The sequence below is a fragment of the Phocoena sinus genome, chromosome 14, assembly GCF_008692025.1.
Source record: "Phocoena sinus isolate mPhoSin1 chromosome 14, mPhoSin1.pri, whole genome shotgun sequence".
Classification (NCBI taxonomy): domain Eukaryota; kingdom Metazoa; phylum Chordata; class Mammalia; order Artiodactyla; family Phocoenidae; genus Phocoena; species Phocoena sinus.
The window spans coordinates 27,579,911-27,595,656 of NC_045776.1; the positions used below are offsets into that span (position 1 = coordinate 27,579,911).

General features: G+C 40.8%; 1 protein-coding gene across 2 annotated transcripts in view; it reads left to right on the forward strand.

Moving 5' to 3' along the window:
• Window positions 1–4,797: 4,797 nt before the first annotated feature.
• Window positions 4,798–15,746, forward strand: part of EPG5 (ectopic P-granules autophagy protein 5 homolog) — a 138,110-nt gene continuing 127,161 nt past the window's right edge. Inside the window, exon 1 of one of the 2 annotated variants that reach the window (XM_032654432.1) lies at window positions 4,798–4,914. In XM_032654432.1, the coding sequence (XP_032510323.1) occupies window positions 4,846–4,914 (69 nt within the window). In that variant the 5' untranslated portion in view covers window positions 4,798–4,845. Of the gene's footprint in view, window positions 4,957–15,746 lie in introns of both variants that reach the window. The other variant, XM_032654431.1, reaches the window with a different exon arrangement.

Consider the following 15,746-nt stretch of genomic DNA (forward strand, 5'->3'; position numbering starts at 1 on the left):
GCCCCGACCAGGGATCGAATTCCATGTCCCCTGCACTGGAAGGTGGATTCTTAACCATTGGACCACCAGGGAAGTCCCAATCCAGTAACTTTTAAATGAAATATTTCTGATATTCATCTTGGCCCCAGTGTATGAGTATAAAGTATTGTAAACATGGAGAAAGCAAGCATGGGCTTTCTATCTTAAAAGTCCATTTATACTGTACAACTGCATTGGTTCAAATCCTAGCTCCACCATTTACTGTCTGTGTGAGCTTAGGCAAATAATTCAACCTCTCTGAGTCTTTGTCCTGGTCTGTAATATGAGAACAATGAAATTACTGACCTTGTACGGTTGTTATGAGAATCAAATTAGTCATTATGTGAAAAGTACTCAGAACAGTTTTTGGCTGATAGTGAGGGCTCAGGAAATGCTGACTATTACTGCCCAGGGCTCAGTAGTAGCAAACCCTTCACTGCTAATTAGCCAGTAATTAACCCTGCTTGCTGACACTGTGAATTTTTTTAGAGTTTCTGCAGATAGAATTTATGTATAGAAAAGACATCTGTCATTACTTTGTTTTTTTGGAATTAATCTTTTGAATTAATTATTTTAAAATTAATCTTCAATTTATTAAATTCATATACATTTTAAAATTTAGTTTTTCTTAAGTCTTCAAGTTATCTTTATAAATCTCAACATTCTATTTATAAATTTAAATAACCACTTTCGAGGGGGATCTTTAACATTTGGTCAACTCAAATTCAATAGACCAAACCTCCTTAAACAACTGATTCCACTTACAACTTAAATTCCATCAAATGTTTTAAACTACAGTATTAAATTTAATATATTTAAATTTCTTCTTTTGACAAAACTGAACAATAAACCTAACTATTTACACTATTCTGCTAAGGTCTAACAATTTCAGTTTATAAAGTATGCCTCCTTTTCCCCATAGGCTGTGATATTTATTGCAACTTATCTATCCATTGTGTCTGCATCTCAACTAGGCTGTAAACCATGGGAAGTGGAGGTAGGGCCAATTCTGTTTTGCTAAGTAGTGACTGGCACATGAAGAACTTTGAAGGCCAAAAAGGATTTGAATTGATAGAGGCCAGAGAGTATTCCAGACTGGGAAAAATACCAGCAAAAGTTATGGATAGTAATGGTGGTATAAAGACTTTGTTCATATTTGCCAAGTCTTGCTCATGATAATCTTATATACATTTATATGCACACACATACCAGGGTATACAAAATGCAGGTACATTCTGAGTGAAATCGAGGAGGACCCTGTGGGGTTTTCCTGGGAACAGAACCTCCTCCTTCCCCCCTTCCCCAGTGTCTCCTGCCCTTGTTTGTAGAAAAACTTTAGCCTCCTAAGCCTTCCCTGAGTTTCAAAGAGCAAATTTAATCAGAGAAGTGAAAAGCTGTAAAAACAAAGGAAAGCAGTCTAGCAAGACAAGGCTGAGGCCATATCCTTGAGTTGTTTTACAGACACTAAAACCCCCACCAGATGGAAGATGGTGACTGCATGTTGACCACCAGCACGGAGACCCCAGACCAGATGGAACCAGAAAACTGATAATTAAGATGCCTGAAACAACATCACCTTGTTACCTCACCATCAACCAATCAGATAACTGAGCATGTACTGATCATGTACTCTCACACTGTTTAAAAAAACCCTCCCCTAGGACTTCCCTGGTGGCACAGTGGTTAGGAATCTGCCTGCCAGTGCAGGGGACAGGGGTTCAAGCCCTGGTTTGGGAAGATCCCACATGCTGCGGAGCAACTAAGCCTGTGTGCCACAACTACTGAACCTGTGCTCTAAGCCCGCGAGCCACAACTACTGAAGCCTGCATGCCTACAGCCCATGCTCCACAACAAGAGAAGCCACCTCAATGAGAAGCCTGTGCACTGCAACCAAGAGTAGCCCTGCTTGCCACAACTAGAGAGAGCCTGTGTGCAGCAACGAAGACCCAACACAGCCAAAATAAATAAATAAGTAAAATAAATTTATTTAAGAAAAAACCCTCCCCTAAAAGTCATTGGGGATTTTGGGTCTTTTGAGCATGAGCTGCCTGTTCTCCTTGTTTGGCCCTGCAATAAACACTGTACCCACCTTCACCACAACTGGGTGTCAGTAGATTGGCTTTGCTGTGTGTTGGGTGAGCAGACCCAAGTTTGGTTCAGTAACCTGAGTAGCTGGATAACTATTTTGTTGTTGTTGAGGATTTGGGATCAAAATACGTGAAACTGTGTTACTGGAAAACTGGATTTGCCTCTTGGTGGGTGTTGAGCCAAAAGACACAACCAAGCCAGAGATCGGGAGACAGAAGGATTTATTACTTGCAGCCAGTAAGGAGAACACTGGGGAACTTTCTCAAAGCAGTGTCTTTCCAAACAGCAAAACTGGGGAAATTTTAAGCTAAGGGATATTCATGAAGGGGCTTGAGAAGAGGAGAATTCAACATTAAATTGGGGCCAAAGTAAACAGATTCCAAGCTTTAGGTGACTGAAATCAGAAGGGTCAGAAAAGGTCAACATCATCATCACTTAGGTTCCAGTTGATCTGGTGGTTGAGCGCTGGGGCCAGGGTTGGGGGGTGTTTAAATTCTGCAAAACAGCTGAAGAAAGTGCTTCAGGCTAATCTTTACCTTTGAAACAGAACTAGGAGTCTTTACAGCTGATTTGTTATCTGTGCTATTGTTACTTTTCTTGCCTGGTAACAGTCCTTTGTTCTTTTGTTCCCTTAGATCATTACTACTGAGACCCGTTCAAAGGCAAGCACTGTGGCCAGGCTTACATTACAAAACGGGTTAGGCCTAAAATGGCTTCTCTAAGAAACATGAATAAAGTATAATGCTGATTAAGTTACCCTCTCACCCGCCCCCGCCCCCTGCAAAAAAAAGAAGTTGATATAAAAGTTTAAAAAAATAAAATGGCTCTCTTATGTCAAGTAAGCCATGCCTGGTTCTCTTTCTCTGGGGGATGCCCCTACCCTATTTGCTTACAACTGTATTTTTTTTTCTGGATTTTTATCTCTGATAAAAGATTTTATGATATCTACAAGCCAATCTTCTCAAACCTCCATCAGTCTAGGTCACTGACTGACTTTTTAGGAATAGAGATTAAAGGTATCATTTCCTCACCCCCTGAAACGCTAATTGATATCAATATAATGCCATCAAAATGGCCTTTTGGGGGGCAGTTAAATGTACTTCTAAACTAAATCGTGCAATTCTGTGGGTATGCACTTTGTGAGCTTTAAATAATGACAAACCTTTATTTTGAGCAGTGTCAGAATTGGAGTTATAGGTGCATTCATGAAAGAAGCATGATTATAGACATCATCAGTTAAAAATATATTGTATGAACACTATAAGACATCTATACATAAGGATACAGGAGATTTTTAAAAAGAAGTAGTTTTCTGCAATTATCTTATTTCCCTAAGATTGAAGAATATAAATATATGCCTGCCCATAATTGAGACTTCCAGAATGCAGTTATTTCCCCAGGGCTATGTCTCCCTTGCATCATTTTTACCATATATTCTTTTATTTTTATTTTTTTACATCTTTATTGGAGTATAATTGCTTTACAATGGTGTGTTAGTTTCTGCTTTATAACAAAGTGAATCAGTTATACATATACATATGCTCCCATATCTCTTCCCTCTTACGTCTCCCTTCCTCCCTACAACTGTATTTTATATGCTCAGTTAGCTCATAAATAAGATACTGTGAAGACTCCATCTCTTAAGTCCTTTCCATTTTTCATGCCTTATTCTTGGATAGTCTCCCCACTGGCCCCCCTCCATCTCAACTATTTTATCCCACCATCAGACAAAACTCACATACATTTGATTCATCAAAAATTTATTGAGCCTACCGCTTACAGGCTAGTGTTCTAGAAGGCTCTTGGGATGCCTCAGGGAACAAAACAAAGACCCCTGCCCTTAAGGATCTTACATTCTAGCCAGGTTGACAGACACAAACATAAAAGCAAATTATAATAGTATTTTAAGAGGTACTAAGCGCTTTGGAAAAAAAATTGTAGAGTGGGAAAGGGAGATGGAGCCAAGTTTTCACATCTGGAATTTTTAAATGAAGGTGTGTAAAATCTACATGAAAAATACTTTTATGGGTCTTGTCTTTTTGCTTTTTTGTCTGTCCTCTTGGGCGCAGATGTCTCTTTGCTGCCTGGGAATTTGGACAGTATGAAAATAACTACCATTTACAGATACGCTCGCGGCTACCAGGCACCTTTGACGATTAGTCCATTTAATCTTCATTATACTGGAAAAGGCAAGTATCATCTTTCCCCTTTACACAGGATGAAACTGAAGCGCACAACTGGATAGGCATCAAAGCTCTCGAGTGCAAAACAGAGATTTAGGTTGACAGCTCCTGTTTATCTAAGGGTCAAAACAAGACTGACAAGCACACTCCCCGGACTCCTTTAAGTCAACGTGGGTGAGGTGTGCGAGCCCTCCCGGAGCCTAGACAGAGTGCGGCGAGGCGGAGCCAGCGAGAAGGACGTGATCTCGGTTCGGGAAGTAACGCCGGGACCCAAGACGACCCCAAGCCATTGGCGAGCGTGGCCGGAGCCAGGCGCGCTTGCCGGGTCAGGGGGTGGGGCCTGGACGTAAGGGGGCGGGGCCCCCATCCTCCAGTGAAAAGGGCTCCCGGAGTGGTTTGTCCTACTTTGCTGCCGGTAGAGGCTCCGAGTTGCCGCCCCTCCCCCGGGAGTGGTGGAGATTCGATCACGTGACAGCCCGGAGGCCGGAACTGGGCAGGTTGTGGAAAGCGCAGAGTTTTGACAAAAACAAGTGGCGACGTTGCCATCGCAGGGTCTATGGCCGAGGCGGTGAGGCCCCCGCGCCGGGCCAGGGCCAAGGCCAAGGCCAGCCGGACTAAAACCAAGGTGAGGGAACCCGCCCATCCCATCCTCGCCAGGCCCTGGCAGGTGCGCTGTCTTTTTTCCTTCTCTTCGGCCTCTCCAGCCCACTCTGCCCGTCCCCTGAGCCCCTCTCATCCTCTGTCCCCACCTCCCCGTATTTGATCCCCCCACCCATTGACACCAGACTTGTTCCTCTGTGCCTCCTTCACGTTTCTCTGCCGGACTTTGTCAGGAGCCTTTTTTTTTCTTTTTCCTCCTGTGACCTCACTAGGCTCTTCCTTTTCTGCTCCTTTCTTGACTTTCCTCACCCGGGTCTAGATTCCTATCGTGAAGCAGCTTTTCTCTTCCCAGTCTCATCTTTAACTCTCTTTTTCTCCTTTATAATCTGTGAACATTTTCAGTCCCTCTTCCCATAAAGAGGGAAGGGACCCCTCCTCCACTCAAGAATGTATCCTTTGGAAGAGCTTTACAGATAGAGACAGAAAGTAGGCTGTAGTGATGTGTCTTTTCAGTTTAAAAATTCAAGATCACAGTGGTGCTGCTGCTGTTTATTTCTCATTATCCTGGTTGTTTATGATGGGGCACGAATGACCAGAAATTAAACCAGAGCGGGACTCATACCGCAGGGACAGATCTGAATTTTCTGGGTTTCCTGGATTATACTAACGTGTGGTATTGGTGTGATTTAAAGTTGATTTGTCTTGTTTGCAGGCGCAGTCTGGGCTTTCATTTCGTACCCATATGTTTTCTGAAATGACGTTTATTTTACAGTGAACAGATTAAATGCTGCCCGTGGATAGCTGGACATATATAATTTTGGCTTACCTGAAACTGAGTTTATATTAAGGAAATAATGAAGGTGGTATTAAAAATACAGGAAATTGCCTTTCCTACAAGTAGGTGATGTTCCAGAGCAGGTGTAACTTAAAAGTGATATGAAAATAGGATTTTCTCATGAGAACAAGATTTTAGCAGGAGACTGGTGTTCAAAGCTACCATATTTAATAAGCTGTAAATGACTTATATAGATCCCTTTCATTATGATGCCTTTAAAAAAAAAACTGTAGTGGAGTTATGTGCATCAGTGTACCCAGGTCTGTGAGGAATTACTCCGGGGAGGAAGCCATTTTGCTACTAATTTCAGAAACATTTTTAAGAGAAGTAATTTTGCATTGTATTGGGCTGGTAAAGGACTATCTAAATAGAGGAGGAAGTAAAAAGCCATTGGTCAGCCATGCATAAGGTCCCTGAACCTAGAATATAGTAGTGTATAACATGTAAACATCCATCTGTAGAGAGCAGAATCTTAATTCTCAATCTGTAGGGTTTTTTTTTTCAAAATGAATGATGAAACTAAAGTCTAGATAAGTTAAATGATAAGCCAGAAGTCATGCAGTTAGTAAGAGACTCAAGTTAAAGCCCAAAATCTTAATTCTCAGTCCAGTAGCTTAATAATTGTTCTACATATCTATGTGTATCTATAGCTAGAATGTTATAAATACTTTAAAATGGTCAGTTAAGAGGATTCTCTGTTATTTTGTTTAGAACAGATTTTCTAAAATTAAAAATCAAACTTAAATCTATCATGAAAAACCAATTGCTCGGGCTTCCCTGGTGGCGCAGTGGCTGAGAGTCTGCCTGCCGATGCAGGGGACACGAGTTCGTGCCCCGGTCCGGGAAGATCCCACATGCAGCAGAGTGGCTGGGCCCGTGAGCCATGGCCGCTGAGCCTGCGCGTCCAGAGCCTGTGCTCCACAATGGGAGAGGCCCACGTACTGCAAAAAAACCAAACAACCACAACAACAAAAAAACCAATTGCTCATTTTATTTTTTTAAAGATTTATTTATTTATTTTTTTGCTGTGTCAGGTCTTAGTTGCGACACGTGGGATCTTTGCTGAGGCGTGTGGGATCTTTTCGTTGTGGCGTGCAGGCTTCTCTCTAGTTGTGGCATGTGGGTTTTCTCTCTTCTAGTTGTGGTTGTGGTGCACAGGCTCCAGGGCGCGTGGGCTCTAGTTGAGGCCTGCGAGCTCAGTAGTTGTGGCGCATGGGCTTAGTGGCCCCGTGGCATGTGGGATCTTAGTTCCTTGACCAGGGATGGAACCCTCATCCCCTGTATTGTAAGGCGGATTCTTTACCACTGCGCCACCAGGGAAGTCCCCAGTTGCTCATTTTATTGACACATTGTGGGCAACCTCCCTACACAAACATAAATTTATTTTTTATCTTTTAAAATTTATAAAGAGGCCTTAATTCCAGAGGTATTTGATCAAACCAGAAATCCTTGACATACTTTTAGTCACCTTTCAAATCTAGTCAGTCACTAAGGCTTGCCAATTGTATTTTGTAACTATTGTCTTGATTCTGCCCATTTCTCTCCATCCTGACTAACTCAACCATCCTCCAAGGAAGATTTCTTGGATTTTTGCTAAAATGGCCTTTCCAAGTTCATTCTTGCTACTCATTCTCTAAACTGAAGCTGGATTGATATTTTTATAAACAAACCCCCAAAATGATTGCTCTCCTATTTAAGACCTTTCAAAGATTTTCCATTGCCCAGAATCCAAGAGTCCAAAGTATGGACTCAAGGCCCTAAACTGTCTGCATTTTGTCTTTCTCCTCAGCCTCTGGTCTTCACTACTATCTCTGTTGATTCTCAACCGTATATGTCCTTTCCTGCTTTAGGGCCTTTTCTCATGCTCTTTACTCTGCGCTGACACCTCTTCCTGTCCCTCTTCACCTGCTCATTCATGAGGACTCTGCTTAAACCTCATCACTCTCATCACCCACATTACCGCCGCCCCCAGCCCTCACCAGTAGCGCTCTGCACCCCTTTGTGTCACTCATCTCACTTGCAGTTAGTTTGTTAACGTCTCTCTTCTCCCTTAGACTGTGAACTCAGTGGGGGAGGGACCTGTCTTTTTCCTAATACCCTTTACAGCCCTTGTAGGCATTTGCTAATGTTTGTTGAATGAAGGAAAAAATACCAGTATTGAAGAATATTTCCAAGCTTTGTCACTCAGAAGAATTTACTCTGGTAAATTTCCTCTAAATAGTATGAGAAAACAAATGGAAAAAGCCCACAACATCAGCAAGGCCCTCATACTTGTCAGTTTAGAAAATTGATTCTTCTCTTAGAGTAAATAGATTTATTACTTAGTGCTGGTTATGGTTTGCTTATGATCATGAAGTCCTACATTAATGAAACCTTTACCATTGTGGTGTAATTTGGTTACTGTTAGTGGAACCATAAAGTAGTTCCAAGGCTCATTTCAGGAAGTGAGGAGTGTCATGTGCTTTTGCCTTTCGATAGTTTGACCCAGCAGCTGACCTATATTCCTTAATGTTAATCATTTGGAAGATGAGCTCACATTGCTAGTTTGTGGTTATCTGGTGCTTATCACTTGATACCTAAGAGATAGTCCTGATTAGTTTCACCCACCTTGGAGGACCCTGACTTCATTGATCATGGTAGATTATGGGTTAAGAACAGTAGATTTTTAGATTGGATTTACTCTGCAGAAGCAGTATATTTTATAGTCGTGGAAAGTTTTTTTGCAGTTAATAATAAATTCTGAATGCCGACAACTCATTAATAGTAAGAGCATATTGTAATTGCTAAGGATAGATTGAGATGTGTCCCAGAAAACTGATAACAGAAACAGAGACCTTTAAATCCCCATCGCCTCTTGCTTCTTGGCCTAGATGATTTCTACCTCTTAGTCCCTCCTTCCCATGAGTGATTATAGGAGTGAAGTTGGGGGATGTTCTATATTATTTAGCTCCTGTTGTGCCTCCTAAGATCCAGTTATTTGTTGAATAAACACTCATCGATCACCCACTATGTCCCAGAAACTGTTCTAAGAACTTGGGATGTAAACAGAGGAAAAATAAAAAATAAAAAAAAGAACCTGGCCTTAACGTAACTTGCATTCTAGAAGGAGAAGACAAACAGAAAACTCCATAAAAAAATAAATAAAATGTGTAGTATATTAGAAGATGACAAGTGCTATGGAAAAAGGAAAAGAGGAACAGGGTAAGGAGCTGAGTACTGGTGATTAGGATGGGTTGTGAGTTGTTTTTTTAAATAAGTTTAATTAATTAATTAATTAATTAATTAATTTTTGGCTGTGTTGGGTCTTTGTTGCTGCACGCGGGCTTTCTCTAGTTGTGGCGAGTGGGGGCACTCTTCGGTGCATGGGCTTCTCATTGCAGTGGCTTCTCTTGTTGCGGAGCATGGGCTCTAGGCGCGCAGGCTTCAGTAGTTGTGCCTCGCGGGCTCTAGAGCACAGGCTCAGTAGTTGGGGTGCACGGGCTTAGTTGCTCCGCAGCATGTGGGATCTTCCCGGGCCAGGGCTCGAACCCGTGTCCCCTGCATTGGCAGGTGGGTTCTTAACCACTGCGCCACCAGGAAGTCCAGGTTGTGATTTTTATATAAGCAGTCAAGGTAGTCCTTACTGAAGGTGAAATTTAAGTAAAGACATGAAAGAGGTGAGGGAGTTAGCCATTTGGATCTTGGGAACACCTGGGGCAAATGCTTTAAGGCAGTAGCAGTATCCTTAGGGTGGAGTGCGTGAGGGGAGAGTATTTGGGAGAGTATTTGAAGTCAGGAAGGTGACAAGAGGCCAGGTCGTGTAGGGCCTTATAGGCCATTGTAAGGATTCGTACTTTGAGTGAAATATGGAATCACCTCAGGGTTTCAAGCCGAGGAGTGATATGATCTAAGTTATTTTAAAGGGTCACTGTGCTTGCTTTGTTGAGAACGGACTGTAAGGGAGCAAGAGTACAAGCAGAGAGACCTTCTAAGAGATTTTTGCTGTGATCCAGGCAGGAGGGGATGGTGGCCTGGACCAGAGTTGTAAAGCAGAGGTGGTGAAGATCTAGCCAAGACTATATGTTGGTGGTTTGGTTGGGATATGAGAAAACAGTCAGGGGTGACTGAGAGGGAGGAGGCAGTGAGTAGGACAGCTTTTGGGGGGCAGATCAGGAGTTCAGTTTAGGACATGCTAATTTTGAAATAAATGTCTGTCAGACATCCAAATGGATTGGATATGTGGATCTAGAGTTTGGGAGAGATAAAAGATTTGGGGTCATCAGCATATAGGTAGTTATTTAAAACCAGAGACTGAACTAGGTTACCTTAGGAGTGAGTGTAGTATAAACAGGTGACAAGAACAGGACCCAAGGGCACTCCAGTTTTGCGGGGAGAGGCGCAGGAATCAACAAAGGAGCGTGAGGAGTGACGGGTGAGGTAGGATATGTTTGGGGTCCCAGAAGCTGAGAGAAAAAAGCCTATGAAAGGAAGAGGAAGAGATCAAGCATGGAAAGTGCTGCTGATACGTGAAGCAAGATTGCTAAGAGGAACACAAAAGAAGTGGCAGCCAGGAGGAGATGTTGTATTCTCAGCAAAGTGTATAGTCCCCATCCTTCTCCTTTTTACTTGTAAAGCATTCTTGTACATCCCAAGGAGAGTGGGTAAAATTGCCCTGAGAGCTCTTAAACTGATAGTTGGACTCATGTGTCCAGGCCCTTTTTATCTATTCTGTGCCAGGCGTTGTGCTAAGTGCCGTGGATACAGACATTCATGATAAACAGACCCTGCATTTAAAGTAATCCCATGGCCAAGGAGCTTTGCCTGTTTGGTTCACTTCATGTACCCCATGTACTAGAACTATGCCTAACATACAGTAGTAGTTACCTAATAAATACTTTCAGAATAATGAAAAAAATAAAGTAATCCCACAAAAGTATTCTATGTAGTGTGTAAAACTGAACCATTATCATTTATGAAGAAGTAGCTCATTAATATTTTTAAGGATGGAAAGCAGTTGTAATATTTTTACTTAGTACAGTTTAAAGAGGAAGAACTGCAAGTGGTGAATGGAAAGTGACCATTTATTTTCCAGAACTTAAAAAAAAAAATAAACTTTTTTTCTGACTACAAAAGTGCTCATTGCTTAAAAAAAGTGTGTATGTATGAGTATATACACACAGAGAGAGAAGTATACAACACAGAAATGAAATGCCCTGAATTCCATCTCTTGGAGATAACTGTTGGTAGCAGTTTGTTATGTGCTCTTTAGGTTTTTTCCCCACACATACACCAACAGTGTAGGGCATATTTACTGTAATGTATGGTTAAGTAAGTCTTTCTGTGTTTATTAACAACTCTTCTGTTTCTGTATAACTTCTTGATTATTTTTTCTCGGGTGGAATTATTTTAAAATTGGTTCTCTACCTGTACGTAACTTATGTAGAGATCAAAAATAAAGAAATGTTAATCTCTAGGCCATTTTCAGTTGTAAGAAACATGTCTTTTGGTTAAAATAAAATTATGTAAGCACTAATTTTTGCACACACAGCTTGATACACGTGGAGTTCTGTTTGAATTTTATTTTGTGATCTGTAATGATTGTTATATATACAGTAGGTTCTAATCTTTATCTCTGGTTAACTCAAGTAGGCAAAGTAATTGGAAGTTGGCTTTCTTTTTTGTTTTTAAATGAAATTTTGTATCTTAAGTGTAAAATTTGATTCAGATTTTGGCTTAAAAGTTCAGTTTTCTCTGAATTCATTGGATAGTCTGTTTGCTTTCTGTGAGGCATATAAAAATAAATTTCTGAATGTGCCAGAGCACATTTGTTGGATAATTCAATAATTTCTTCATTTTAGGGTGCAAGTACCTAGGAGCTCAGCACACAGTTGGTACTCAGTAATTTCTTGTGAACTATAAGTCATCATTATTGTTTCAAGAAATGTTTATTGAACAAAGTGTTGAAAATCAGAGGCAGATCAGATCCAAAAAGGCATAAGATATATTCTCTGGTCTCAAGATATTTGTGGTCATTTGGGGGACACAACAATAACCATATGTGGTAGCACGTGACCAGGGCCAGATGGCAAGTACACACCGCAGAGTTCAGAGTAAAGCATGTGCTGTGGAAGGGTTGATGTGGTCATTGAAGATTTTGTCTTGGGACAGGATCATAACTGAGTCATCAAAGGCACTGAGTGCTGAAGTTAAGAGTCAGACTTTCATTAAATGGAGAGCTGTGATTGTTTTTGTGGTGTTCAGGGTAGTGTTTTAGGGAGACCAGTCTTATAGTGGTGTTTGGGATGAATTGGTGGTAGGGCAGAGGTTGGAGGCTAGGAGACCTTTCAGGACCTGCTCCCCTATTCTGTGCTTTGGAGAAGTGAATTGAGCCACAGGGAGCTCACCACTGCTTAGAGGCCATGGCGTTGGTGATGAACACAGTGAACCCCTTCTCCCTCCGCATATGCACCCCAGGCATCCTGTCCTATCCAGGGATCTGTGAGGGGCAGGGGCAGGCCTTTGCTACCCTCTCAAACAGTTGTGTGTCTCGCAGTTGTTCATCCTTTCCTTCTGCCTTCCTTCTCTGATCTGGCCAGTCCATTCTTTGAATCAAATCACCAGCTTTCCTCTCCTTTCCCCCACCTCCTTTCCTGGGGCAACCCCAGGTTAATTCTTCTTTGGACCTAACTTCTGTAACAACACAGGTGGAGAATTAAACAGAGAAGCGCTGAGTTCCACCCCCAAGGGAAATAAAACCCAAAGTCTTATGTGTTCTTCTCTGGGAGCATTAGGAAGGTTTAAAAAATTCTTTAATTGATTATCTAACCATATTATCTGTTGCTGTTATGGTTGTGATTATTCCCAGGAAGGTAGATCTGCTGGATGTGGGCCTGCAAGTTTGATAGTAGCAGCTGGAGACTTCATTTTGTTTAGTTGAGGGGAAGAATTTGAAATTGCAAGGGCAGTCATGGAGTAGGGAAAGAGGAAGTGGTTTGGTGGGGTCAGAGTTGGGCAACAACTTCCCTTGGCAAAGGGAAGTTAAAAACTCCTGAGGGACAGGCTGGAGAGGAAGCCTGAAGTGGCTTGTGGGTTGCAGGAGGTGTGTTTATTTACTGTGCCCTTGATCTTGTGGCCCACCTTGGCCTACTTCCAGCTCCCTATCTTCTCTTCCAGTTAACATTTAACACCCCCAGAGGTCTCTTACAGTTTAAGAAAAGACAACTAAAATTTTCTCCCTCTATTTCACATTCCCATCTCTGCTTCCTTACTTTTCATTTATTTCTCAACTCTCTGAGTTTTTAAAATCTTCCATCTTTTCATCTAACAGCTTTATTGAGCTATAATTCACACACTATACTTATTTAAAATGTGTAATACAGTGGCTTTTGGTATGATCCAAGATTGTGTCACCATCACCATGGTTCAGAATGCCAAACTCTTTTGCATAGAGAAGCATCATGTTAGCTTCCCACCAGCAGTGTTTGAGGATACTAATTTTTCTACATCCTTGTCAACACTTACTGTTATCTGACTTTAGTAGTTTTAGCGGGTGTGATATGTTACCTCATTGTGATTTTGATTTGCATTTCTGTGATGACTCATAACGTTAAGTCTCTTTTTATGTGCCATTTGTATTATCTTTGGAGAAATGTCTGTTCAGATCCTTTGCCCATTTTTAAATTGGATTGTTCATCTTTTTATTCTTGAGTTACAAGAGTTCTTTTTTTTTATTCTGTATATAAGCCCCTTATATAATAATTGATGTGAAGACATTTTCTTCCATTCTGTGGGGTTGTCTTTCCATTTTCTTCATGTTTTGATTTTCAGCACAAAATCTTAAAATTTTTATGAAGTCCAATTTATCTACTTTTTTCTTTTGTTGCTGTGCTTTCGGTGTCATGTCTAACAAGGCTTTACCTAACCCAAGGTCACTAAGATTTACTCCTGTGTTTTTTTTTGAAAAGTTTAAAAGGTTTAGATCTTATGTTAGGTCTATGATCCTTTTTGTTAATTTTTGTGTATGATATAAGATAGGGGTACAATTTTATTCTTTGGATATCCAGTTGTTTAGCACCATTTGTTGAAGGCTGTTCTTTCCCCATTGAATTGTCATGGCATCCTTGTTGAAAATCAGTTGACCTTAAACATAAGAGTTTATTTCTGCTTTATAACAAAGTGAATCAGTTATACATATACATAGATCCCCATATCTCTTCCCCCTTGTATCTCCCTCCCTCCCGCCCTCCCTATCCCACCCCTCTAGGTGGTCACAAAGCACCAAGCTGATCTCCCTGTGCTATGCGGCTGCTTCCCACTAGCTATCTGTTTTACATTTGGTAGTGTATATGTGTCCATGCCACTCTCTCACTTTATGCCAGCTTACCCTTCCCCCTCCCCACATCCTCAAGTCCATTCTGTAGTAGGTCTGCGTCTTTATTCCCGTCTTGCCCCTAGGTTCTTTATGACCATTTTTTTGGTCTTTTTAGATTCCATATATATGTGTTAGCATACGGTATTTGTTTTTCTCTTTCTGACTTACTTCACTCTGTATGTACAGACTCTAAGAGGGCCATCCACCTCACTACAAATAACTCAATTTCGTTTTTTTATGGCTGAGTAATATTCCATTGTATATATGTACCACATCTTCTTTATCCATTCATCTGTTGATGGACACTTAGGTTGCTTCCATGTCCTGGCTATTGTAAATAGAGCTGCCGTGAACATTGTGGTACGTGATAAAGCAGAAACTAACACACCATTGTAAAGCAATTATACTCCAATAAAGATGTTAAAAAAAAAAAGAAGAACCTAGGGGCAGGACAGGAATAAAGACGGTGATGTAGAGAATGGACTTGTGGATACGGGGCAGGGGAAAGGTAAGCTGGGACGAAGTGAGAGAGTGGCATGGACATATATACACTACCAAATGTAAAATAGATAGCTAATGGGAAGCAGCCACATAGCACAGGGAGATCAGCTTGGTGCTTTGTGACCATCTAGAGGGGTGGGATAGGGAGGGTGGGAGGGAGACGCAAGAGGGAGGAGATATGGGGATATACGTATACATATAGCTGATTCACTTTGTCATACAGCAGAAACTAACACAACACTGTAAAGCAATTATACTCCAATAAAGACGTAAAAAATAAATAAAAAGCTCCCAACAACTTGAAAAAAAAAAAGACAAGAAATAAAAAATGTTGATTAAAAAAAAGAGTTTATTTCTGGATTCTCAGTTCTGTTTCATTGATCTGTTTGTTTGTCCATGTGCTAGAACCACACTGTCTTTATTATTGTAATTTTGTAGTAGATTTTGAAATTGCAAAGCGTGAAATCTCCAACTTTGTTCTTCTTTTTCAAGATTGTTTCATCTATTCTGGGTTCCTTGCATTTCCTTATGAGGTTAAGGATCAGCTTGTCATTTTCTGCAAAAAAGGCAGCTGGGATTTTGATAGAGATGGTGTTGAATTTGTATATCAATTTGAGGAGTATTGCCATATTAACAATATTGTGATCTGATCCATGAAAATGGAATGTGTTTTCACTTATTAGTCTTTAATTTCTTTCAAATTTTGTTTTGTAATATTCAGAGTATAAATTTTACACTTCTTTTGTTAAGCTTATCCCTAAGTATTTTGTTCTCTGTTCATTATAAATGAAGTTGTTTTCTTAATTTCATTTCTTTATTGTTCAGCTCACTAAAATTTGGCCTCTGCCCTGAACAGTACACCAGTATTTCTCCCACTGTAGTAACCATTGGCCTCCCTCTCCTAATTTTCTTTTTTCTGACCTCTCAATCTGACAAACCTATTTATTATAGCTAGTGTGCTAAACATCATTGCAGTGTAATTGGACCCACTTTTTCATTTTCTTATAAATGCTCATGTAATGCTTTCCTGGTATTCATGATTTTAGGCAGTTTGACAAAGTGGTTTGTATGCATTGTATGGCTGCTCTCGGAATCTGATATCCACGGTGCAGATTAAAGTAATTTTGGAGGGACACGTTGCTTCTTGCATCACCACCATTTGTAAACATTT